Source organism: Cotesia glomerata, linkage group LG5, assembly GCF_020080835.1.
Source record: "Cotesia glomerata isolate CgM1 linkage group LG5, MPM_Cglom_v2.3, whole genome shotgun sequence".
Taxonomy (NCBI): Eukaryota; Metazoa; Arthropoda; class Insecta; order Hymenoptera; family Braconidae; genus Cotesia; species Cotesia glomerata.
This window is the reverse complement of record NC_058162.1, coordinates 17,937,104-17,964,796: the sequence shown is the minus strand read 5'-3', so window position 1 is coordinate 17,964,796 and position 27,693 is coordinate 17,937,104. Positions and strand designations below refer to the sequence as shown.

The 27,693-nt window shown below is 36.6% G+C and overlaps 1 protein-coding gene across 1 annotated transcript in view; it reads left to right on the top strand.

Moving 5' to 3' along the window:
• Positions 1 to 27,693, top strand: part of LOC123265791 (calcium-activated potassium channel slowpoke) — a 400,630-nt gene that overhangs the window by 317,212 nt on the left and 55,725 nt on the right. Inside the window, 4 exon segments of the mRNA XM_044729712.1 lie at positions 7,405 to 7,470; positions 7,572 to 7,708; positions 7,896 to 8,008; positions 8,230 to 8,385. Of these exon segments, the coding sequence (XP_044585647.1) occupies positions 7,405 to 7,470; positions 7,572 to 7,708; positions 7,896 to 8,008; positions 8,230 to 8,385 (472 nt within the window).

Genomic DNA, 27,693 nt, shown 5'->3' with positions numbered 1-27,693 from the left:
ATGTTGTTTGTGTGATGTGTTGTGTGTAACGTCTGATTTTACGTGTAAGTGTTTGCGTGTGTAGGGTGCCCGGGCACTTGTGTTATTTGTGGTCATTTTCCCTAGCTTATTCTACGTCAGTCATCCAAAGCTTTATACTGTCCTCAAAATTGTGTGGAGCATATCGCTTGTGCCTAGGCGCTCCGACTCTACCTAGGTGGATGTCTGTTGAGTCTCGTCCCTAGTCGCGTTTTCATTAGCTGGCTGGGTTTGGAGTTTGCAGCACATTACTACTTTACTGAAACCTTTTAAAAGCTTAAAGTTACTTTGGGATGTGGCAATCGCACGCGCAACGCTCGCCCACTCCGCGTTCCCACCCCATATGTCCTTGAACACCTCACGTTGAGGCTCGTACTCATGGCATTCAAGCATTAAGTGCTCCACGTTGTCGACCCTTTCTCCTAACCCATTCTCCCTACACTCGTCGCAGAATCTACTATCCGTATGTTCGTACTTGTATTGGTATTCTCTAAAGCAACCGTGGCCGGTTAGGATTTGGGTCAGCCAGAAGTTAGAGCTGATCCATTTGTTTGTTAGACGCTCTGCTACGTCTGGAAAGAAGACGTTAGTTTCGCGGCCGTTCTCTAATGTATCCCATTGTTCTTGCCACCGACGTATGGTTTCAGTTCTAAGGGTGACAAGGCGATCCTCCGCATCTGGCTGCACGGTGACGTTTCTAAGGGTAGCCTGTTTGCCGATACGGAGGCTGTATCGCGCGCACCGTTCGTCTATTACGAGCTGAATGGGCACTGCCCCCGTGACTACGCAAATCCCTTCAAGCGAAACTGTCCTGTAGGCAGTAGTTGTTATTATTAGCGCTTGACGCTGAAGTGCTCGAAGATGTCTCCAGTCCTCCCTATCGCAACGGTCACTCCAAGCTGCCGCCGCATATGTGACGACAGGCATAAAGAAACCCTTGTATATGGTGGACATAGCTGGGTATCGCAATCCCCATTCTGCCCGCGCAATACGCCGCATGCGCCCGAATACCCTACTTAGTTTTGCGCGCCTTGTTTTAATGTGATTTTTCACTTTGAGGCCCTCGTCGAAGTGTACCCATAAGTATCTAACGCTCGATTTGAATTTGACTTTGGAGTCTCCTATTATTATTTTTGGCGGTTTGTTATCGTATTTGGGCTTTCTCTGTCGTCCTTTTGCTTCATAGAAGTACGGGCTCTTTTTGTCCTTACGTGGACCGCGATGTACAAATTCGTTCTTGAGGAAGATGACTTCAGTCTTCGACTTCGACAGCTCGAGCTTTGCGGAACAGCACCATTCCAGTATCTTATCTACTACTATTTGACTATTATGCTCTATTTCTTTTCTCGAAGAGCCTTCTACTAAGACGAGCAAATCGTCAGCAAACGCAACAAATTTATTCCCGTGTTCTGTCAGTTCGAGTCTCTTAAGGAGATCGTCGAACATGATGTTCCAAAATAATGGTCCCAGCACTGATCCTTGCGGGCACCCTCGCGTCGGCGTTTTCGATTCGCTACCAAAACCCCATGACAGCGCGACCGATCTGTCCTCAAAGTAATTCCGAATTACCGCGTAAATGTTGCTAGGGCAGCCTCTGGCCTTGAGGCCCTCGAGTACTAACGGCCACCACACGTTGTCAAAAGCGCCAGAGATATCGAAGAGAAGTCCGACCACCAGTCTCTTTTCTGAAGAGTCTACCAATCGGCGCATCTCCACTATTGCATCTTCCGTCGACTTTTTGGCTGTGAAGCCAAACTGTCGGCTCGAAATGTTCCCCTCCGCTAAGACTGTGGTGGTAAGTCGCTCTTTGATGAGCTTCTCGAACACCTTACCTAAACCCGAAAGGAGGCAAATTGGCCGATAAGATTTAGGGTCATTTGCGTTTTTGTCGGTGCTTTTAACTAACATTATGATTGCCCCCTTCTTCCACTCTTTTGGGAATGCTCCTAGCGCCAAGCAAGCATTATATAGCTCTAAAAACTGTTCGCGAAGGATAACCCCTGCGCGTTTAACGACCTCGTTTTCTATTAAGTCCGGCCCCGGGGCCTTCTTGTTTTTCAGTGTTTTTAAGACCTTGTCCAGTTCGCGCGGGGTGAACGGTTCGGAGTCCGCGGTGTCAGGTAGTAAAATTGTGTTGGCTCTAATCTTTTCCTGATCGGGGGTTTCGTTGTCCTGGTCATCGTCTACAATATGCGTCTCGAGAAAACACCTGGCTGTTTCCTTAAAGTTTTCCGTGGATGCTCCGTTACGATTTAGCGTGCGCATTGCACTTTTTACTCTAACTCTTTCTGCGCAGGTTCTGTAAATAGGACCCCACTTTTCTTGATTACCTTTCTTCGTAACGAAGTCCCGCCAGCTGCTTTCCCTCGTCCGCTTTATGTCTGTCGAGTATTGTTTCCGTAGTGTTCTGTATTTGACGCTTAGGGTATTTTTAACTAAATTGTCCCTTTCCCTTTGATATACCCGTCTGGCTTTCTTCACCAGCTTCTTCGCGCGTGTTAATTTCCTGGTCCACCATGGGTATGATTTTACATGGGTTTTCCTACGCGGAATCGCGGCTTCGCAAGCTTCTAAGATTGATTTGCCGAGTGCAGAAGCATACTTTTCCACGTCTTCAACCGATTCCACTCCAAGGCCATCAAGGTTTGTGCACGCACACGAGAAAAGGATTTCGTCAAACTTTTCCCAATTGGCCAACGTTAAGTTGAACCTCTTGGGGTCTGCCTGTGCGCCATCCTTCTCCCCTGACTTAGCTCCTAGAGTGATCTTGATCGGGTAGTGGTCAGTATTCTGCACCCAACTTCTCTTTATGGACCAGCTAAGAATGCTACTCGCGAGTTTAGGCGTGACGAGTGTCACATCGATATACGAACTCCCGTTAGTTGATTCAAACGTCGGACCCTCCCTCGCGTTGTTGATTATCTCTAACTCGTGTGCGTCAATAAATTGCTCTAACTTTTCGCCACGCGCGTCGTCAGTCTCGGATCCCCATCTCTCGGATTTCGCGTTCGCGTCCATTGATATTAATACCCGTTTCCCTCTCAGTGCTCGGACCACTTTCTCTAAGTGCTTTAAATGCATGTCTATTTCGTCTTTGTACTGGAAGTATGCCGAGACTACCAAGAACGATGTGTCAGGTCCCATGATCTGAGCGCATACGCAGTGGGTTGTACTGTTGTGATAAAACCAGCAACTGGTATTTAGGATTTGTTAAGCAAATGGCCGCATATGGCCTAGACCTGGTTTCGGCAGCAACTTGTATGCCACAACCGAACCCAGGTATTTTGAAACTATTATTACTATGTGCTGCGTATGGCTCTTGTAGAAGGAGAACATCAATACGTTTTTCCTCCCACAACTGACTCGCCTCCAGAGTCCCAGCTTTGTCGTTCCGCAAATTCGCCTGCAAAACTCGAAAACCTTCAACCCCCATTCCCCGGGTCGCGTGCGGAGACTTTCGATTTGACCTAACGCCCGGCGCGAGCCCATCTAAGTTTGCCGAGTTCGCGGACCCTCTGAGGGTGTTTTTAGTCGTCCCTAGGCATCTTCGCCGGTCGATGCTTCGCGAGTAAGATTCGGAAACCCCCCTTCTACTTGGATTTACCTCTTCTAAGTTCAATCGCGTGAGTTTAACCAAACAGGGTCACGTAGCTAGAGGCATTAGCTGTTCTATACGTAATGCTTCCGCGAGCTTACACGAACGCGATCGCGATGCCGAATTCGCGGGCCGGCGATGGACGGGAGCGTCAGATAGCAGCTCGTTCGGAGAAACGCGGTTGGCTACTCTGGCGCTCCGTCGAACGGTCGAAAGAGTTTGGTGACCACCGAACGTGGGAGCGTCACCTATCCGAGGCTTTGCCGTATTTTCCTGACCGGTTTATTTAAGTTGTAGGAGCTGGTAACACCTACAACCGAAAGCGCAGTGGCAATTCTTGGTTTGGGGTAACGCATCGAGGGATGCCTTTCAATGTTACCTTACTTATGGCGGGACCCACGGAAAGGGAATTGTTTGCTTAACTATGTTCTCTTAAGTTCGCCCTCACTCCCTTAAGAGAGTCATAGTTACTCCCGCCATGTGATCAGTACAAATAAAATGTATGTAAAATTCTTAGTCCGTTGACCGAATAGCTACATGTAATATTAAATTTTGAAAACCTTACAATGACTTTTTCGCCGCTGCCAAAGAGACGATTATTGGAAGAAAATATAATTATTAAGAAAGCAAAATATTTAATCCGTTGACCTTGGAGACCATCCCGGTAATTGCCTGTTTCTCTTGAGATTCTATCAAATTTTATATCTGTAGGAACTGTATTTGAAGATTATGAATTTTTTGACAATTATCACTCCCGCACTCCTATGTGGGGGAGGAATTTCGTAAAATCCTATTCGAGATGATTTCTACATTATAAATAAAAGATTCCAACAAAACTTCGAGTCCATAGAAACTATTGATTGGAAATGAGAGATTTTCATTGTTAACACCCCCGCAATCCCTTTTGGGTTTAGAATTCAAGAAAATCCATTCTCAGCTGAACTTGACATCGTACACAAAAATTCCTACCAAATTTAGAGTCTGCAGAAGTTACAGTTTGGAAATTAAAATTTTAGATTTTAACACCCACCCCCGCGATCCCTATCGGAAGTAGAATTCTTTGGAATCTGCTTTGAGATGATCTCCTCATGACAAATAAAAGATTCCAACCTAATTTCGAGTTTGTAGAAGTTACAGTTTGGAAATGGAAATTTGAAATTCTAACACCCATCCCCGCAATCCCTGTCAGGAGTAGAATTTACTGAAATCTGTTTTGAGATGATTCCCATCAAATTTACAGCGTTTAGATGCTATTATGGAAATTAAGATTTTTTTTTGTCAACACCCACTCCCGCAATCCTTATTCGGGGTGATTCGTCATGAAATTCGCTCTTAAATTATTTCTAAATTATATATAGAAGATTCTTACCAAATTTGGAGTCTATAAGAGCTATATTTTACGAACGGAAATTTTTCATTATTTACGCCCCCGCGATCCCTTTTGGGGTTGCGATTTGATAAAATTCATTCTTAGCTGAACTTGACATCATACACGAAGATTCTCACCGAATTCGGAATCTTTAAAAGTTACAGTTTGAAAATGGAAATTTTAGATTTTAACACCCACCCCTGCAATTCCTATCGGAAGTAGACTTCATTGAAATCCATTTTGAGATGATCTCTAAACACCTACTCCCGCGATCATAATTGGAGTTGATTCGATCGTTGTAAAATCCGTTCTTAGATCATTTCTATATCATATATAGAAGATTTCTACTAAATTTGGAGTTTATAGGAGCTATAGCTTGGAAATTAAAAATTTTAATTGTTAACACCCACGCCCGCAAACTCCTGTGAGGTGAGCTATCTTAAAATTCGTTCGAATAAAATTTCTACATCTCTTACAGAAAATTTCTACCCAATTTAGACTTTACCCAATTTAGACTTTACTTAACTCTTAATTTAGACCTAACTTTCGCTAATTATAGAAATAAAGTGAACTTCGCATTTGCCCTAACCGAGATTCGAACCCGAGCATAACGCTTGCCAGACCGATAACTAACGCCGTACGACCGATAAGTTGATATACATCTTATCATTCATATAAACTAAATCTATATGGTGACGAATGTGATGGTTTATTAGTTGTATAATTTATTTTATTTAATATTGCGTTTTGATAAAAATTAACTCTTTTTTACAAATGTTTATAAATTAAAAAAAATGCAAAAGTCAAGTTCTTAAATTACTTGAGACTTTGTACGTCGTTCTGTATATTTTTAATATTTTATTGAAATTTTAATGTTTAAAATAATCAATATTAAAAATTCAACTGTAAATTATTATATTTTAATTTGTTACACAATCTTGGCCCAAGTTAGAGTTACCATTCAACGGGCAAGGTTAGGTCATTCAGTATTGGCTCAAGTTAGGGTGACTCTAGGCTTGGCCAACGCGAGGTTATTCAGTCTTGGCCCAAGCTTGGGTAATCATTGGAATGGTCAAGACTGATTGCCCAGTTATGGCCCGGGCATGGGGCAATACAGGTTTGCCAAGATGGGCTTCCCAATAATGTCCCAGGCATGACCCCGTCGTTCAACTCTAGGGCTTCCTGTATGGGTCCTATTATTTTATCTGCAAAATACTATAGATTAAAAGATTATTAATCATTGGAGAAACAGATTCTTAGATGAAAAGAGAAAGAGTCTTATAGAAATTAAAATATATTGAATCCTGTAAAATTTATAACAAATAGATAAATATCTGTACTTACATGAAATTGCAGAAATCTCTTTCAAGACCATGAATTCTATACAACTATACAAAGTTGTATACAATTATATATAATTGTATCTTGTTATATAAAATTATCTAAAATCTTAGAAGAGAATCCCGTCGAATTTTGTGTAAATGTTTCTCATGAGATATAATTTTATACTATTTCACTCCCCAAAAAAGACCAAGCCATTATTCTAGATTCAATTGAAGGTGCCCGAGGAAAAAAGATTTTCTATAATTAGATAGGATTATATATAATTTTGATATAATTGTATATCGTCTATATATGATTGGATATAATTTTATATAATTATATCCAATTGTATAAAATTATTCAAAATCATGAAGAAGAATTATATAAAATTACATAAAATTTTATATAATTATATGCAATTGTGTCTAATTAGATACAATTCTACACAATTGTATCTAATTATATATAATTTTATATAATTCTTCTTCATGATTTTGAATAATTTTATACAATTGGATATAATTATATAAAATTATATCCAATCATATATAGACGATATACAATTATATCAAAATTATATATAATCCTATCTAATTATAGAAAATCTTTTTTCCTCGGGCACCTTCAATTGAATCTAGAATAATGGCTTGGTCTTTTTTGGGGAATGAGGTAGTAACATTGGCATAACTTATTGGTCTCTGGGTACGTTGACGAGTGGGTGTTATAATTTGACTGTTTGCTGTATTTTTTGCTGATATTGCACTTACGTTGTTTGACATAAACAGTGGGTTGACGGTACTGGAGGTTAGAATTTTGGGTAACTTCTGGTCGGAGTTGCCCTCACGTAGATTTTTATTGTCTTTCTTCTAGACAATAATTGTTGTTAGGTTTAACACTCTTTTTATAAATAATCACTGTTTATTTTAAACAATTAAGGATAACTATATAATAGCAACGCTTAACCTAACCTCTAACTCGCGGTACATCGAGGTTCACGTATCGCTACGAATTGTTGAAAATTATTAATTTTCATAGCCTAAAGTTAATGATTATTGAGAATATTAATTTTTTTGTTGTATAAGAAAATTATTTTTTTCAGTCGGTAGTCCTATAGTGCTGCAGCGACGAGGATCAGTTTATGGAGCTAATGTGCCGATGATCACAGGTAAATTTAAATATCTTTCAAGGAAACGATAACCAATGTTTTCTTTTTTTTTTATTATTATTATTATGAACATATTGTTGATTCGTAATCTATTTTTTCAGAACTTGTGAATGATAGTAACGTTCAATTTCTTGATCAGGATGATGACGATGACCCCGATACAGAACTCTACCTCACACAGCCGTTTGCCTGTGGAACTGCCTTTGCTGTCAGCGTATTAGACTCACTCATGTCAACGGTTATACATTTATTTATATATATATATATATATATATATATATATATATATATATATATATATATATGTTTTTTTTATTTTACAAGTCCAAAAAAACATAAATATTTATCTTTAATAATTAGAGCAAGATATATTTAGTATATAATAACACATCGATTACTTTACTAACTATCGATTTATATTACAGACCTATTTTAATCAGAACGCACTGACCTTAATTCGATCGTTAATTACCGGGGGAGCGACACCTGAATTAGAATTGATTCTAGCTGAAGGTGCAGGATTAAGAGGTGGCTATAGGTAAGTTTATTAATAACTAGCTAATTAGTAATCGATAGAGCCAGGAGTTTCACTTACGTTCAAATAAATGCTTATATGTTTAAACTTAAGTTTAAGCACATAAAAAAACGCGAACTTCCTGGCTATTATATTACTAATCAATAATATATATTGGAACACAATTAACTTGTAGTAAAATTTCTAAATCTCTATAGTATTTATATCTTTTTTAAATTCAACAGCACTACGGATAGTTTGGCTAACAGAGATCGGTGTCGAGTCGGTCAAATCTCGCTTTACGATGGTCCATTGGCTCAATATGGCGAGGGAGGCAAGTACGGTGATCTGTTTGTTGCTGCATTAAAATCATATGGAATGCTGTGCATTGGATTGTACAGGTACAGGTACCGGAAATTTTTTTTCTTCAATGGTATTAATTGGATTAATCGGGGAACCAAGGTTTTTGTTATAATACTTTAATTTTTAGTAAATTTGAAGTACTATTGCTTGCGAGAAAATAGTTGCATAACATCGTAAGATTTGTAAAATGATACCTATTACTTATATTTATTGAAGAAAGATAACATTGACATGAATATCTAGCATACACTACTGAAAAAAAATTGAAGAAGCAGAAATAATTTCAAAATTTTTGATACATTGTAGTGAAGTTGTTGTAAAAGAAGTTTTTTTCAAGCTTCAAGATTCTATATTTCAGATCTCTTGCCCAATAATTTTTAAAAACTTCGGTTTTCACACAATTCTAAAAACTATTCCGAAAAACAAAATTGAAAAATTTTTAGGATTTTTTTTTCTCCAGTGAATTATATTCAAAATATACTTGCATATATTTCAAGTATATTCAAATATATGCAAATTATATTCGGTTTACTGAACTTTTAGCCGTTTTTGGTATATGGGTAATTCTCAGTTAAGACGTAAATCGCTTATTGATAAAACGCGGCACGATAAAAAAGGGTGTAACAGGATAAGTATTGTGAATCGGCCCCCAATGACAGCTTCTATTCAAATTCATGTTATAGGATCAACTCGATGTGCGTATGCAGTTTACATGAATTTTCCTGCCATACTCCATTTTAATCTAAAGATATGGTTGTATGTATGATTATCCGCCAAACAGCCATATCTTTAAAAATAATTGAGATAAAGAGATAAATCCAAAATGAGGTTGTAGGGGACGTTAAAAAGTATTCTTAGTATTTTTTTTTTGAGATTATTTAAATAATTACAAGCATCGATAATTAATAAATAAAGATTTGATCTTTTATTTTCTTAGTGTTCTTGGTGATCTATAATCACCGAAAAAATATATGTTATCGTACTTGACAAGCCCTACTTACTCATTAAAATTATATTGAAAAAAAGTTGGTGCAACATTTCGAAAAAAAATAAAATTCGACGCACCTATGTTTGACACAGAGGAATTTCGGAAGAAACGTAGCTTTTACTATCCAAAAATATTTTGTAGTCATGTCATACACCATTTACAGTGGAAATTAGTTCATAAAATAAGTTCAATAATTTATGAATTGAATATATATTTATGTTCCATATATATTTTTAATTATAATCTAGGACACAGGTACATCTAAGTATTTTATGATAATGCTAATAATTGTCAGAAAATAAATTGTATATTATTATCAATACAGTCAAATCTTCCAATATTATTAAACTCGATCATCTTAGTTATTTATGTACCTTGCGTGAGTCACGCGCCAATACGGTCAAGGTGATAAATATTTTCAGCAGAGATAGTACAAGGCTGAGGCCCGATGGAGCCGAGGCTTTATATCCCTGCTGCAATTAATTATCGTCGCGACCGTATTTGCGCGTGGCTTGCCCATGGTGCTTAAAAAATTTTTCGTCCTATGGCGAAAGTATGCAGGTTTTTACGTGCAGGGGATACTCAATTTATAAATAAATAGCGTACGATGCCATAGTTCTCTAATAGTCTAAATACATGAAAGTCTTGAAGTTAGTCAAAGGTGCGCTTTTTAATTTAAAATGACAGTTGAAACGTAAGTTATTAGACTGTGTACAGATTGGTGACGCTTGCGTGACATTGTCCTCGACTGTATTAGTTATTTATGTACCTTGGGCGAGCCATGCACAAATACAGTCGAGGTGAGAAATATTTTCAGCAGGGATAGTATAAGGCCGAGGCCCGATAGGACCGAGGCTTTATATCCCTGCTGCAAATAATTATCATCTCGAAAGTATTTGTGCGTGGCTTGCCCATGGTGCTTAAAAAATTTTTCGTCCTATGGCGGACGTATGCGGGTTTTTACGTACAGGGGATACTCAATTTTTAAATAAATAGCGTACGACGCCATAACCTTCTAATCCTCTAGATAAAAATACATTAAAGTCTTGAAGTTAGTCATAGGTGTGCTTTTTAAATAAAATGATAGTTAAAACATGAGCTAGTCGGCTGTATAGACATTGGTGACGCATGCGTGGCATTGTCCTAAACTGTATAAAGTTCTATACAGCCTAATAAATACTGTCGCGTATGCGTATTATTTACAGATTGACCCGAGTCAAAATATAAATTCCAATTTGAGCCTCAAAATCCTCAGTGAGGTTTTTGAGGGCAAATTTGAAATTTCAAGATAGATTTCAATATGGAAAGTAGTCACAATTTGAACCTCAAAATCCTACTTACGGACGGTTTTACAACTTTGAGGGTAAAAATAGAACTTCAGAATTCACGTTTAAACCTCAAAACCCTCACAATATTCTTCAATAATTTTACTATTAAAAATTTTAAATGAATATGGCACTATTGTTTTTTAAATCCTCCTTGCATTTTTTAAATAAACAAATGATTTTATCTGATAAAATAAATTCAAAGTGATCGAGGTATAAAATTTTTTTGCAGTGGTACAAGTTGTCATATAAAATTTTAGTAATTAATTTCATCAAAATAAATTAGCCAAATTGAAAAAAAAAAGTTAGAAAAATGGTTGACCCTAAAGGCCATCTCTGCAACTTCCCGCTAATTCCGTTAGTTCTGACCGCTTTTTTTGAGCCTTTCGAGCTCAAAAATACAATCTGCGTGTTTTTTTGAGCTCTCCGAGCTCAAAAAGATACCTTTTCTATGCGTTTGAGCTCTTTGAGCTCAAAAATCTGATAGAGGTTTCATGGAACACTATTTTTTGAATTTTCAAACCACAATAACTTTTGAACAAATGAACTGATTTTTATGTGGTTAGCGGCATTCTACGCAGTTTTTTAATCTCATATAGAATTTCTTAGTTTCAATTGGTCAAACTAATCGAAATTAAATTAATCTAAAATCGTCTGACGCTCGGACTCGAACACGGAACCCTACGCTCTCTAAGCCTAAACCTAATCGACTACTCTATACTACGTAGGTAGTTGTTTTGATGATAACTGTACATGCTTTAAGCATATTAGAATTCTCATTTGATCCTCATACTCCTCAATGAGGATTTTGAGGCTTTCTTTCGGATTTTAAACCTACTATACGCTGGAAAGAAATAATGCTGTTTTCCCACCATGCATTTTTTATCTCGAGGAGTCCTTTCAAACTATTTGTTTTATTATCGTTAATAATAAATTTTTTGAGAGACAAGTATCAATTATTACTGTTTTCACTATCAGTAAACTAAAAATAGCTTTATTTAAATTAACTAAAAATTATGTCAATTAAGTTAACAAATTTTTGTGACAAGAAGATAGATAAAGAAAATATTAATTACATTACTATTCCTTATAGATAGGCAGATAGATAGATAATTTTATTGGATTCTTGAGCCTAGGCTCCCTCAGAATTATCATCAAATATACATTTATAATTAGTGTATGAAGTACAGAGTTTTTGATATATAAAAATAAAATCAAAATAAATATAGTAATTAACAGTTATAACATGTTAATCAAGCTTATAAATAATACTTGTGTTATACAAAGCTCAACAAACTTCAATAATAGTAATAAACGTTCAATATAGCAGATCAATAATTTTGGAAATAATAATCATAGCACAGTCTACGGAATATTTCGAAACTTTCAGCTTTTGTAATTTCGGCTGGCAGCACATTCCATATACGTATACCACGAACAAGAAAAGAGTTATCATACATACAACAATTAGATCTAGGTAGCCGCAGATAATCTTCCCTTACATCGCCTCTACGTAACGCAACCGGCAAGAATTCTAAGTGATAGAAATAGAATTCTAAAAGATTTAATTTCTTTGTAAAAGAGGCATGCTATAAAGTAGTTTCTTCTGTCACTCAGCTTTAACCAACCCAGTCTTTACCGCTACCATTCTGCCACTCATTGATTACTGCTCTATTGTGCTTATCGACTCGACCACTGAAAATGATCTAAAACTTCAACGAGCAATCAACTCTTCAATCAGATTTATTTTCAATCTTAAGAAAGATGAGCATATTAGTCTTCACCGCAGAGAGTTAGGGTGGCTTACAATCAAATATCGCCGATTGTACTATGCAGTTTGCTACTTGTACAAATTACTAGAGAATGGAAAGCCGGAGTACTTGCGCGACTTATTCGTTGAAGAAAGTGATGTTCGGCGTTCAAACAGATTGGCTGCAAAAAGGCACACGTCCTTCAAGCTACCTCCTTTTACTACAAGCTACTTAGAGAAATCTTTTTTGGTGACTGTAATAAGGCTTTGGGAAGAACTCCCACGTGAAATTGTAAATTCTAGTAGCTTACAAGTGTTTAAAAAAGAAGTTTTCAATTATTTATTGAATCTTGATAATTAAAATAATTTCTAATAAATAACACATTAAAGTCCAATTCATTGAAGATTAAAAGTTGAAGTTTAAAATTAAGATTAAAATAAGAATAAAATAAATGCAATTCACAGAATTATTATATTGAGTTATTATCTGAATTGATAACATTGAAATTTTATATTTTAAATCTTTCTTTTTCTATATAATTTCCAAATTTTATTTGAACTAATTTTATTTACTTTGTCTATATACAATTTATAAACAAATTATATAAATGCATTTTTATGCAATGTTATGTACTCTATGTTATGTACTCACAGAAACTATCTTTCTTGTAAAAACTGTATATACTCTGTAATCGAAATTGCCATTTGGCCTGTGCCTTGGCATCAATAAACAAAATCTAAATCTAAATCTAAATCTCTTAAAGTACGGAGTAATGTGCTTAACCCTCGCAATTTTATAGATATAGCGAACACAGCAATTCATTTTGCGCTGTAATCGCATCTGCAAGTCATTGGTAATATTGCAGTAAGCTGCACAATAATAATCAAACACTGGGAATATTAACGTGGTGACAAGCTTTATACGTAGTTTTTCGTTAAAGATTTCATTATTAATCTTCAACTGCGCCAGAACCCGCATTGCCCTATTACAAACACTCACAACCTGATTTTCCCAGGTGAGAGTGCTATCAATTAACACGCCAAGATACTTAATTGTCGTATCGTAGTGAATAATGCAATCATTTACGCGTATACAATCAGCATACTTACAATTATTACAGTTAACCTTAACTCTACTACCAAAAATCACAGCTTTTGTCTTCGATGCATTTAACTTAAGGTAATTGATATTGCACCATTCTACAATTTTAACTATTTCCGCATTCAGTGCAGCAACACAATCATTTATCTGTTCTGGATAACAGGGCAAGTATATTACTAAATCATCAGCATAAAGTAAATATCGACAGCTCAGCTGTTGAGAGAGATCCGAAATATAAAGCGAGAACAATAAAGGGCCAAGCACACTGCCTTGTGGCACACCGTTTAATACATTCCTTCAAGAGGATGTGCACTCATTAGCAAACACCTGCTGCTTTCTTTAAGTTAAATAAGATCTAATCCACCTAATAGCATCAGTAGAGAAATTCATCAATAACAACTTGTGTAATAGTCTTTTGTGATTTACAGAATCAAAAGCCTTACTTAAGTCAAAGAAAACAGCTACAGTGACTTCAGATGCATTTATTGCCAAGCAAATATCACAGAGCTTTATTACAGCAGTCTGTGTATTCGGGCCCTCCCTAAAAGCCCCCCTTATACACTTTTACTCATGACTATTTTCGAATATTGTACTCATTTTTTAATAATATTTAAAAATTTATAATGTCACCATAAATGAAACCTTTTTTCAAACAAATTAATAGCTTTTGTTTAGTGTTAGTTTAGTTTTTATGGAAATATTACGTAAAGTTTTTGAGTTATAATCAAGTATACTAGAAAATTTTTTTCTTTTCTCCTATAGTGAAATGTATAAACTCTAAAAAAATTCTAACTTTAAAATTAAATATTTCCAAAACTGTATGATGCAACAATCTTATTTTTTACAAATCGATACAGAATTATTATTAAATATACTCTGAAAAAATGCAAAAAAAATCTATTTTTGCTCTGACTGTCCTTATAACCCTTTTATATAAGGTCATTTTTTTATAAAGTCATTTAATTATTTTTATTTCTTCTTTTAAGAGTATGAAACTTTTAAAACTCTATTTGACTTCAAGACATGATGGACTCTCAAAATACTGATATGTGACTGAATCCCAAAATTTTTAAATTAACGCTAACTATTGAAAACTTAATTGTGATTGAGAAAAAAAAAAACAGATTAAAAAATTTAAAATCTGAATAAGCATTTGCATTGATGAATCATTACATGGATTTGGTTTCAACAAACGTTTCAAATGTTTTACAGCATTTAAAAAAATTGATTAAATTACCTGATGTACTATATAAGTTGCTTCAAAAAATCATTTAATTATTGAGTATCTACGGTTATATCAGCACATTAATAAACCTAATTCAATTTTTCGAACTTGAAGGAATATTTTGTCCATTGGTCACTGAGAATTGATTATTTGTTACGTAATAAAATAACAAATATGTATTTAGATTTTTATTGATATTATTTATTATCTATTAGTTTATTGGTAATGACTGAGTTACAATTGCATGCCTTAAACGTGAGTGTAGGTATTCTTTAATTATCGCTTAAAAATCAAGATTCCGTGTTTCGTCACATTAATTTGTACCTAACAGACATAATATGCGAACAAATGCTACAAAAACTATACTGTCAGATAAAAAAATAATCACTGATCTTTTAGAAAATTTTTTTTTATTTTTTAATAACTATTTTTACATAAAGTGGTGACATATTTTTCATGTTATTTGTTAATTTGTAAATGTAACTTAAATTTTTTTCGGTGAAGCAAAAATTTTCCAAGTCCAAAATACATTTTTTCACTGAATGAGACTTTTGAGGTTGTAGTGAGGATTCTAAATCAACGGGTGGTTCTTATTAAGACCTCAAAATCTTCAATGAGGATTTTGAGTATTAAAGTAGAGTTAGTTTTTGTGCGGCAAATGAAACATCAAAAGATTTGAGGCTTTCGAGGTTAAAACTAGAATTTGTTTTTTGACTCGGGGAGTATCGTCTGCACGTAAAAACCCCCATACGTCCGCCTAGGACGAAAAATAGTTATTTATGTACCTTGGCCGAGCCACGTGCAAATCCAGTCAAGGTGAGAAATATTTTCAGCAGGGATAGTATGAGGCCGAGGCCCGAAGCTTTATATCCCTGCTGAAAATAATTATCATCTCGAACGTATTTGTGCGTGGCTGGCCCATGCTGCTTAAAAAATTTTTCGTCCTATGGCGGACGTATGCGGGTTTTTATGTGCAGGGGATACTCAATTTTTAAATAATAGCGTACGACGCCATTACCTTCTAATCCTCTGAATAAAAATACATGAAAGTCTTGATTAGTCATAGGTGCACTTTTTAATTAAAATGACAGTTAAAACGTAAGCTAGTCGGCTGTATGGAGATTGGTGACACATGCGTGGCATTGTCCTGAACTGTGTAAAGTTTTATACAGCCTAGTAAATACTGGCGCGTACGCGTATTATTTACAGATTGAGTATTGTCTGCACGTTAAAACCCCCATACGTCTGCATAGAGCGAAAAAAAATCTTTTTCTTAGTGTTTCCTTTCAGAAGTAAAAAAATACCGCGCGACCGCTTATTAATACTAGATTAGTTAATTAATTTATAAATTATTGAATTAATTTTATGAACGAATCTCCACTGTAAATGGTGTATGACACGACGAGAAAATATTTTTGGATAGCAAGGCTACGTTTCTTTCAAAATTCCTCGGTGTCAAATACAGGTGCGTCGAAATTTATTTTTTTTCGAAATGTTGCACCAACTTTTTAACTTCCCGCTAAGAAAATTGAAGATTTTCAAAAGTCAGAAAGTTATTGTTTTCACCTCGTTCTTCGAAAATCGAATTTTCATCGGATCTCAACGTTTCGAGATCCTAGGAAGCTTCCCTGACTATTCCCGTGATGGTGTCTGTATGTCTGTATGTATGTATGTGTGTGTGTTTTTTTTTGGGGGGGGGGGGAATCCTTTTTGCGGATTCCAGGCATAGCTGTTTGGCCTGGACATGTAACGACTCGACGCAGCGTCATACGAAAACTCGACGCTAACGCCCCTACTCACTAAACCCTAAACCCCTTTTCTTCTTTCCTCTAATCCCTCATGGAAACCGCCGTCAAGCATTACTTTGTGAGAGGAGGATCTAGCTACTGCTCTTCCTTCTGGTCACTATGGTGTTAACTTCCTTCCTTCTATCTTCTGATATTTGCTCTTCTTCTTTCGGTGGAGCGCAAGTCTGTGAGGACTTCTGTAGCAAAAGTGTTGGTAGCGTTCCAGGCAGCTTCTGATGACAACATTGCTTCCACTAGTGAATCTAGTTGCATTCTCTGGTTGAGGATCTTCTCCAACTCTTCACGCTATGAATCGAAACGAGGACATACAAAGAAGACGTGCTCCACATCTTCAGCAACTCCTGGGCAGGACGGGCACTCCGAAGAATCATCGTGCTTAAAGCGGTGTAGATACTCTCGAAAACACCCGTGTCCCGACAACATCTGTGTAAGATAGTAATTGACCTCGCCGTGATTCCGGTTAAGCCAAATGTCGATCCGAGGTATGAGGCGGTGCGTCCACCTACCCTTCTCTGCAGCATCCCATTGTAGTTGCCATCGGCCTATGCTGTTCTGCCGTTCTTCAATTTTAAGTTCTTCGGAGCTCAGTGCAGTTGACCTTTTCCGTTGGTAAATGGCCCGTCTTTCCTCTGCTAGTACTCTAGGAGGGTTCCGGCATTGACGCACACTGCTTCTTCTGATATTGTGCGGAAGGCACTGGCAACTCTCACGGCACTCTGTCTATAAATTAGACCCGCTTTTCTCCATGATTCTTGCGTCTCTAATGCGTCAGCCCAAGTGGATATGCCATATGTGAGCATGGATGTTACTACTGATGACAGCAGTAGTCTTCTGTTCTGCTTTGGTCCATCAACGTTAGGCATCAGTCGTGCTAGGCTCGCTCTAACTACTGATGCTTTGGCAGTCACATGTTCGACTTGTTGCTTGAAATTGAGTCGAGCATCAAGCATCACTCCCAGGTACCAAATGTACGGTTGTGATGTTCTCCAACTTGTAACTTGATGGTTTCCATTGCTTTCCTGCTGGTAATGAGCACTGCTTCGGTTTTATGCTTAGCTAATTGCAAGTTCACCGTATCCATCCATAAGTTAATCCGTCTAAATGTATGTCGAAGGCCAGATTTATCTCTTCGAGATGCTTCGCGACAATCACCACGGCAACATCATCTGCATATGCTACCAGTTTCACTTCTGCTGGCAATGCTATTTTTAGGAGACCATTATACATGATGTTCCATAGCAGAGGACCTAGAACTGAGCCCTGTGGTATACTACCAGTAATATCATACTCCTTAGGACCACTTTTTATGTCATATTTGAGGACTCTGTTTGTGAAGTAGCTTGCTACCATTCTACGCAAATACCCTTGAACTCGTTTCTCTTCGAGAGCGCGCATTACGCAGTTCCAGTTAGCAGAGTTGAAAGCATTTTTAATGTCTAATACAGCCACCAAACAATACTTTTTTGTGCCGCAATTCCATCTCTTTCCAGCAATCGCATCCTTAGCTGTGTTGACGACCGGGTTGATTGCATTCAGAGTTGACCGTCCTTTTCGGAAACCAAATTGGTTGTCTGCCAGGAGTGGATCAACTACTGCTTCTATTCTTTGGTGAATTATCCGCTCTAATATCTTACCCGCCGTGTCTAACATGCAGAGTGGACGGTAAGATGATGGTTCGTCAGGTGGCTTCTTTCCTTTCAGGAGCAGTACAAATCTTTGCCGCTTCCACCTTTCAGGAAAGACTCCTTCCTTGAGACACGCATTGTAGGTATTTATGAATAATGCCGGCGCTGCTTCAATAGATGTTTTTAAAGCAATGTTTGGAATTCCATCCAATCCCGGCGCTTTATTATTTCCTACACGATTGCATGCCTCCATAAATTGTTCCTTTGTGACAGGTGGGATGTCTTCAGGGTCAGGCTGCAGTGACGAATAGATCAACTCACGTTGCTGAGGAAACAACGTACAGACGATTTTATCTAGTAGTTGTGGACACGTAGGTGACGGCATTGGTTGACATTTCAGATGGGTCATGATCACCTTGTACGGTCTGCCCCACAGATCTTTCTCTACCTCTTCGACGAGTTTCTTCCAACAGCGTCTTTTGCTATCCTTGATGGCTCTATTCAATTCTCGACGGGCCTTTTTGTACTCTGCCACCAGTTCTGCAGAGTTAGGTCGACGGTAGCCACGCTGAGATATTCTTCTTTTTTCAAAACACTCTTTACGAAGAGCGCTGATGTTATCGTTCCACCAGTGTACCGAAGATCGATGATTCATGCCACGTTTCCGGGGCATACAAGCGTTGCAGGCCTGGATCACCCTCTTCATTAGCTCTTTTGCTTTTTCTTCAGCACTCCCTGTGGTAGTCGGGTCGCTATCTAAGGCTACTATCAAAGTAGCTGGGTCAAAAGCTTTCACTTTCCATCCAACTGCGTTAGTTTGTCTGGTTGCTCTTCGAGGGTTCTGGCCAGTTGATACTTCCCAAAGGACGGTGTAGTGGTCGCTGGCAGTGTAGGTGTTAATAACTACCCAAGAATAGCTTCCTCTCGTAAGACTGCTGCTGACGAACGTGACTCACTATAGAGCTTGCCTCTCCTTTTGAATCTATTGGTGTCTCACCAGTGTTAAGGAGGACAACATCTAGTGTGGCCATCGCTTCAAGTAAAGCCTTTCCTCGTACATTGGTGAACTTGCTGCCCCAGTCTACTGACCAGGAATTGAAGTCACCTGCTATTACTACGGGAAAGTGTTGCCTTGCATCTTCGGTTAGACGATCAAAAAAATCGATGAATTGTTTCAAAGAAAGACTCGGCGGGTCATAGCAGCTGTAGAAACGAATTCCGTCTACCCATGCTGCTACAAATCCGGCTTCTTTGTTGTTGACTGCCTTCTGGAATAATAATTTCTCACAGGACTAAATGACAGCTTTGTTGGTACTGTCCGATTCCCAGGGTTGGGTACTCAGATGTTTATTTGGTTCTGCTATCAGTACTAAGTCTAGCTCTAGTTCACGCACGGTTTGTATGAGCAAATCATGCGCAGCATCACAATGATTGAGGTTGAGCTGCAGTATCTTCATGATCGTTTATTTGTCATTTTCTCAAGTGCCTCTTTGAAAACCGGGCATCTGTATGTGCCAGCATAGTGGGCAGCATCCTGCGCACCTTGATCGTCAGCGTATAATACACATTTGGCTGGATTTTTGCAATCAGCAATCTTGTGTCCTTCTCTTCCGCACCTTATGCAGTGCTTAGATCGGTCGATTTCACTTTTGCACTGTGATCCAAAATGCCCAAAGTGCCAGCATTTAAAGCATTGTATCGGTCTCTTTGTTGCTCTCATTCGGCAGTTGACCCAGCCAATCCTTATTTTGCCGTTTCCTTCCAGTAGCTGTTGTGCTGCAGCTGCTGGTAGTGTCACTGTAGCCGTTTGCGTACCTCTGTAGGCCTTACTTATCTTGATAGCCTCTAGTGGTATTTCGCAAGTTTCTCCGATTTCCGTTTTCAGGGCAGTCTGAATGTCCTCCTTCGTCGTGTCATCATCAATGTCTCGTATCTCGATGGTCTCCTGCGGTCCTTTGCAGATTACTTCGGCCTCTTTTTGAAGAGTATCCGTGATAGCCTTTTGCAAGGCTTGGCCTTTGTCAATACTCTTCTTTGAGAGCGTAATCAGCATGTCTCCGGTTTCGGTTTTGTGGATCTTTTCCATGGTTGTGCGGACCTGTTCGTCAGGGACGGCCTGCTTTATACGACGCAATATTTTGGCGTACTTCTCCTTCTCGACCGGGCGGATGATCAGAGCGTCAAGCCTGATCCACTTTCGCGGTTTCTTCCGTTTAGGTTCCGGCCGGCGCTCTTTCGGCGGTTGCTTTGGGAACTGCTCTTTCCTTTGCCTTTTCTGTTTTTTTTTAGACTGAACTCGTTGCCAAGCTGACGCTTTCATCTGTTCGTCGCTTTGCAGTGCTGCTCTTTGCAGAGGGCTTTTCTTCAGGTCCTTTTTCTTTGTTGCTTGGCTGAATGTTGAGTCTGGAGAAGTTCTTTCTTTTCTCGTACCAGGGTTGCTGAAAGTTTCACGCCTGTCTTCAGCGACTGATTCACCGTCACCTTCGGCTCCGGTATCCATTGCTTCGTCAGTCACGATGACAGCTTGACAGGTTTTCTCCGGTATAGCACGGGAAATGCGCTGAAATGATGACTGCCATTTCTCGTCCAGTTTTTTGAATCTTCCAAGAGCATTGACTACACCGGTTGTCTTGGTCTTTATCTCCTTGTGGATATTGACCTTTGTTTGGACAAACTCTTGCAGCTCAATGGTCAGCTTTTCAAGGCGCTCCAGCGCTTGCGTTCTCTTCATTTCAGCGCTTGCTTCAATCGCTGTTTGTTGGGCATAAAGCCCGTTTCCACTCTTGTTTGTTTCCTGCAAATTACTCATACTTTTTTGATTTACCAGTGCATCGTACGGAGTCGAGCGTTCCTCAGTTCCCTGAGGCCTAGTCGACACTTAGCCAGTCCCGGAATACACGGACGGACTAGACTCGCTCGGGGTGGTGAAGATTTCGATCTCTAACACTCACTGCATACTTCCTGATCAAGGCCCGAATGACTGGCTCCCACTGCTGCAACTTACACCTCTCCAAAGCAAGCTCACATCAGCCGTGGCCTGCTTCGTCGGAAATAATTGACACGGGTTCCGGACACTCCCAGTGAGTTACAGCAGGGAACGATCGTCTTGCTAGGTCAGTTAGTGTGACCAACCTAATTATAGGGGAGTTTTGTCCATGGGAGCGTATTTGATTTGGCTCCTACACTCTGTACCTCATCCACTAAGAGACTTAGCGTCATCCAAGGACAACGAGCATTCTCTCATCCGCTACGGGAAGACGCGCCTGGTAGTAGTTTCTCTTCTGCCGCAGGTGTGTGTGTGTGTGTGTGTGTGTGTGTGTGTGTGTGTGTGGATGTATGTAAACCTCTCATAACTTTTGAACAGCTTGACTGATTTAATCGCGGTTGGTGCCATTCGAAAGGGCTTGACTGAACTTAGATTTTAAATATACTTTGGAACGATTCGGACTGGTAGATTTTGAGAAATCTCAAAAAAACTATAAAAAAAATTTTTCACATGTGGTTATTCTGGAATAACTTTGAAACGACTTCACCGATCAATTCCGAAAACTAATCAGCGCTTAACATAAAAAAACAACGTCGATCACAGCTGGTCCGGTCAAAATCGATTGATTCGTTCGTGAGTTATCGTTGACGAAAGAAAACCAAAAAAAGTGTTTTGTCGGAATTACTCCGAAATTTTTTGTTCTATCAATTTAAACTTGAAAATTTTTTATGAAGCTCAAAAAACTGCGTCGAATGCCACCAACCGCGTGAAAATCGGTTTATTCATTCAAAAGTTATTGCGATTTGAAAATTCAAAAAATAGTGTTATATCAAACTTCTCGAAGAGCTCAAAAGCATACGAAAGATATTTTTTTTAGCTCGGAGAGCTCAAAATAACACATAAATTGTATTTATGAGCTCGAAGAACTCAAAAACGTCATAAGTGCGATTTCAAGCGTTTAGGTATAGAATTGGCGGGAAGTTGCAGGGATGGCCTTCAGGGTCAACCGTTTTTCTAATTTTTTTCATTATAATTTTAATGAGTAAGTAGGGCTTGTCAAGTACTATGACATATATTTTTTCGGTGATTGTAGGTCACCAAGAATACTAAAAAAATTAAAGATCAAATATTTATTTATTAATTATCGATGATTGTAATTATTTCAATAATCTTAGAAAAATACTAAATACACTCTTTAACGTCCCCTACAACCTCATTTTGGATTTATCTCTTTAGCTCAATTATTTTTTAAGATATAGCTGTTTGACGTAAAATCATACATACAACGATATCTCTAGATTAAAGTGGAGTACGGCAGGAAATTTTATATAAACTGCATACGCACATCTAGTTGGTACTATAACATAAATTTGAATAGAAGTTGTTATTGGGGGCCGATTCACAATACTTATCCTGCTATACTCTTTAAAAATTTAATTAAATTTTATAATTGTTCTATTAAAACAATCATTTTAAACGTATCTGTAAGGCGGTCAGTCAATTTATTAATTTTATCTTATTTTATAAGAAACCAGGGGAGATACTCAATCCAGGGGAGAGACTTGATAAACAGTATGTAAAAAAAATATAATAATCGAGTTTTTTCAATGAACTATATTGTGAATATATTTATACGTTAAATTAAATAACAATATGCAACCCTTAAACAATAAAAAAAATAGTAAAAAGAATTGTAGTTTGAAGTTTTCATATCTTCCCTGGATATCCTGTCTTTCCCCTGGCCTTTACAAGACAGGGGAGATATAAACACCGGAGATACTTTTTAGTAACAAATATAGAAGTAATGACAAATGTATTTATTTTACGCGACTAACCAAGAAAACTCAGAATCTATACACAAGAAGTAAATGTACAGATGAATTAAAATTTTTAGATAAATATTTTTAAAATAAAATTTACCAGAGGAGAGACTCCATTCAATCGTTCTCAACTGTATCCACAGAGTGTCAGTGATGAAATAAACAACAAAATGACTGCTCACCTAGTTCGAGTGTCACTGACTACAAAATATAAACTCAACGACGTTCGTTCAAGGTCTTCAATTCCCGCGAGTCGGTAAACAAATGCCGATTTTACAAGAAAATAAACATGCCAAGGGACGAGACGCAAAATGTGGGGGACAAACTTAAACGTAATTTTATTTAAGAAAAAAAAAATATCATGCAATTTTACTCGCTTGATTATGAGAATTTCTTTAATTTATTTTGTTGAAATATATAATTTGAATAATCTATTTGATTTCTAAGCACTTTAAATTACTAATACATAAATAGAATCAGCCCGGGGACAAGCCAGGGGAGAAATGTTTTCTGACTTTAAAATGAAATTGTGACTAAATTGGATAAAATTAAGAAATGAATTTGAGTTACCACTTACATGAGCACGAATATTAAGAGATAATTACATTTTTTTAAATAAATTTTTTTAAAAAAGATGATTTTTCACCGTGGACGTCGAATTTACGTCTTAACTGAGAATGACCCATATGAGAAATATATTTCAAATAAAAGTAAACTATATTATTAATATATTTATTTTATATGATAAATATAAGTTATGAAATATAATCGGAACATATAAGAAACATACTTACTGTGTATGAAAAATACAAGCTGCAAAATATATTCAAAATATATCCGAATTATAATTTTTTTATATGAAAAGTATAATAAAAATATACGGAAATTATAGTTAGAATATATGCGTTATGAGTCGTGCACTTGATAACATATTCATTTAAATAAACATTAGTTCTGGTCAGTTTCTGGCGCATCCAAAAATTTCAGACATTTAAAATTTTAATACATATTTCAAATATATAATTTTCGTATATTTTTTATATAAACAAATTATAATTCGAATATATTTTGCAGCTTATATTTTTAATATACAGTGAGTTTATTTCTCATATATTCCAATTATATTTCATAACTTACATTTATCATATAAAATAAATATATTAATAATATATTTTTCTTTTATTTGAAATATATTTCTCATATACCAAAAACGGCCAAAAGTTCAGTAAGCCGAATATAATTTGCTTACATTTGAAATATACTTGAAATATATGCAAGTATATTTTGAATATAGTTAAAATATGTTTCACATATATTTTGTGTATAAAATGAAATATATTTTTTTATATGCTAATTATAAGTTTTTTTCGTGGGGGTTATTCCTGGATCGTTTTTGATTCAATAAGATGATTTTCAGAGCTTAACAAACCACGTCAATTGCTGCCAATAACGTCAAAATCGGTTGAATGGTTCGAGAGATATTTAATTTTATTTTAAAAAATTAAAAAAAGTATTTTTTCAACACAACTTTGAAATTTTACGTTCGATTGTCTGGTGAGTGATAAATAATCTTTTTGGTCTAGAAAGACTGCATAGAATGCCGTTAATTTTTTTTAAATCGGTTAGTTCGTTTGTGAGATATCGTCGAAATAATTAAAAAAACGCGTTTTTTTTAAATTACTTCGACATTTTTAACTTGATTTATTAGTACTCTTGGCATGATATGTTGAGCGCTTAGGTATGGAGTTAGCGGGAACTTGAAGGGATGACCTTTAGGGTCAACCGTTTTCTTTATTTTTTATGCACAGTAAAAAATTTTGTGTCATTGCGTCAAAAAATTTTATGTTAAAAATTTTTACGTTAAACATTTAACACTTTTTTGTGTTGATTTAACAGAATGAATGTTAAATTTACACATAAAAGTGTTAAATATTTAACACTATGTTTTTTGACACAATAACGCAAAATTTTTTACTGTGTACTGAATATATACTAAAAAGATTCAAAACACAAAACAAGTAAGAAACATATTGAGTTTTTTTGGGGGCCCGTTTTGCCCCATTTTTCTCAATTTTTTAATTTCGATGGATACAAAAAAATTAATATCATTAACTCAGTAAAAGGCCAAAAAAAGTAAGACAAGCTGAAAAACTCATATTATAAAAATTTTCTGAAGGTGGCCCATTTTGCCCCACATTTTCAATTTCTTATTTTCAATGAACATAGCAAATTGAGGTCAAATACTTGGCAAGGAACTAAAAAAAATGAAGCCAGAGAAAAACACTAAAGATTTCAACATTTTTTTCTGAAGGGGCCCATTTTGCCCCCCCCCTCCCCTTCCCTTATAGACCAAATCGCTTATTTATCCAGATTTAATTATTTTTTTTCGAAGTTATCAAATTTTAAATGAAAAAGTGTGCTTCTGTTTTTCATAATTGATATCTTAGCAACCAATAATCGTACAGAACATAAAATGTTTGGTTAAAAACTGACCCTGTTTAAAAAAAGTATTGAGAACAATGGGAACGGAAATAAAAAGAATTACTTTCATAATAAATCGAATCCTTTCCAATTCCGTTTCTATTGTTCTCAATACTTTTTTAAATCATTGGATATGATTAATATTGATAAGTACCCGGGAAAAAATAAAAAATGACCAAGCATTTTTATCGTGAAAAAAAATTTTAGTTGACAAAAAAATTTTTTCCGTTCATCATGGTTTTAGTCTTTTACTATTTAGTAGCAATCGATTGTTTCGATCGCTGAAAAATACCATTTGACATCCGGTACTTTACGAGACTCGAACCCAGGACGCTTGAGTCATGAAGCATGAACGATAATCACTACGCTGATCCGCCACAATACTTAATAGTATATTACACTACAAGGGCCGAAAGTTGAATAATCAGCCCTGCGCGTCATTATTAAACTTTTGGGCCGTGTAGTGTATACGATTTTTCTTCATAGCCGGTCGAAAGTACGTTATTAATTTTATTTTTTTTTAACTTTAAATGTTGATAAGTATGTTTTCATGCCTGCCCCGACATTTGCGGCACGAGCGAAGCGAGTGCTGCTGGTCGTGGGGGCAGGCATCAAATACATTCGAAGAGTCAAGTCTGGTCATATTTTTTAATACACTGAGAAAAAAAAATATTTTTATTTAGAAAATTTTCTTAATACAAGAATTCATGTTCTTGAAAATTTTCAAGAATATCCACAGATTCGGTAGAATCTGGCGCCAAGGTCCGTTCAAAAATCCCGTTGCAAACGGAGCGCCAGACTACCGAATGTGTTTACCGTAAGCAGAACGGTTTTGTGAGGTTTGAAAATTATTAAACCACCTTAACTGACTGTTTGATGCAATTGATAATAAATATGTATTCTATATGGTGTGAATTGCTAATTTAATTAAATTATAGTCCACTAGTCATTATTTTTTTAATTAAAATTCGATAAATTCACTAGCAGAAACTATAGCAACGCCGTTTTTTAGATCCTGGATATTTTTTGATAAGAAAAGAGCAGGTTTTACTATAGCACGCAATTAACTATAGCACGCGAACGTACTATGTAGAACGGGATTAATTATAGATAGATACAATACGGCTGTATCATACTATAGAACACGTAATAACGTATACAGAAATTTATTATTATTAATAATTAATACAGAAATTTATTATTATTTTAATAATTAATATAATATGATAGTAATATACAGGAACATAATATAATAATAAAATAATAACAATAAGTCTGTTACTAAACGAAATCGGACATATACAAATATACTATGGCTGCATTCACGTTGGACGCTTTGAACGCTTTCAGCACCACTTCATATAGCACATTATACGGTGATCGATATCTATATACATGTGCTTACAGCGCGAAAGTGTCCAACGCGAACGCACCCTACAAGAGGCCTGTATATCTACAGATTCGGTAGAATCTGGCGCCAAGTTCCGTTCAAAAATCCCGTTGCAATCCCGGAGCGCCAGACTACCGAATGTGTTTACAGTAAGCAGAACGGTTTTTTGAGGTTGTATAATTTTATTTAATTATACGGTACTTTTTTTCACTAGTTTGTATATTATAACAGTGGGTCATAATTAATTTTACCGTATTAATTAATTTATATTCACTTATAACAATTTATTTACTTGAAATTATTAAATTTTATCAGCACATACTATAGCGTGCTCACATTTTTCGATCCTGACTTTTTTTTGATGGAGAAAAGTCAGCGCCACAGACTAGATAAAATAAAAATGTGTAGTAATCCTCCTATAGATACGCAACTACAGTTAAAAAAAGTATTGACAGCTTACATTTACGGCCGCCAGGGCGCACTGGAATTATATCTGCATAAACTGTAGCTTCAAGGGGATAGTTTGCGGTAAAAAATGCAGCCAACGCGAGATTTAAGTAAGTACCGTAGAAAAGTAAACTCCAATCTTAAAGGTGCTCACACACATGTTAATAAACTAAGGTAAATTACTTGTAGTTATCCTTTTATTTATTAACTTTAAGATCACTGCGAGAAAGTATTGTTGTATATAATTCTATATAATAAACTAACGATGTGGCTAAGGTACAGCAAGCAAACGATACGACTCCGTACACAAACAGCACCGTATATATACGGAGTGTTACAAATCCCGGGAAGTTCAAATTTTATACCTAATACACGCTTGTAGAATGGCACATGTACGAA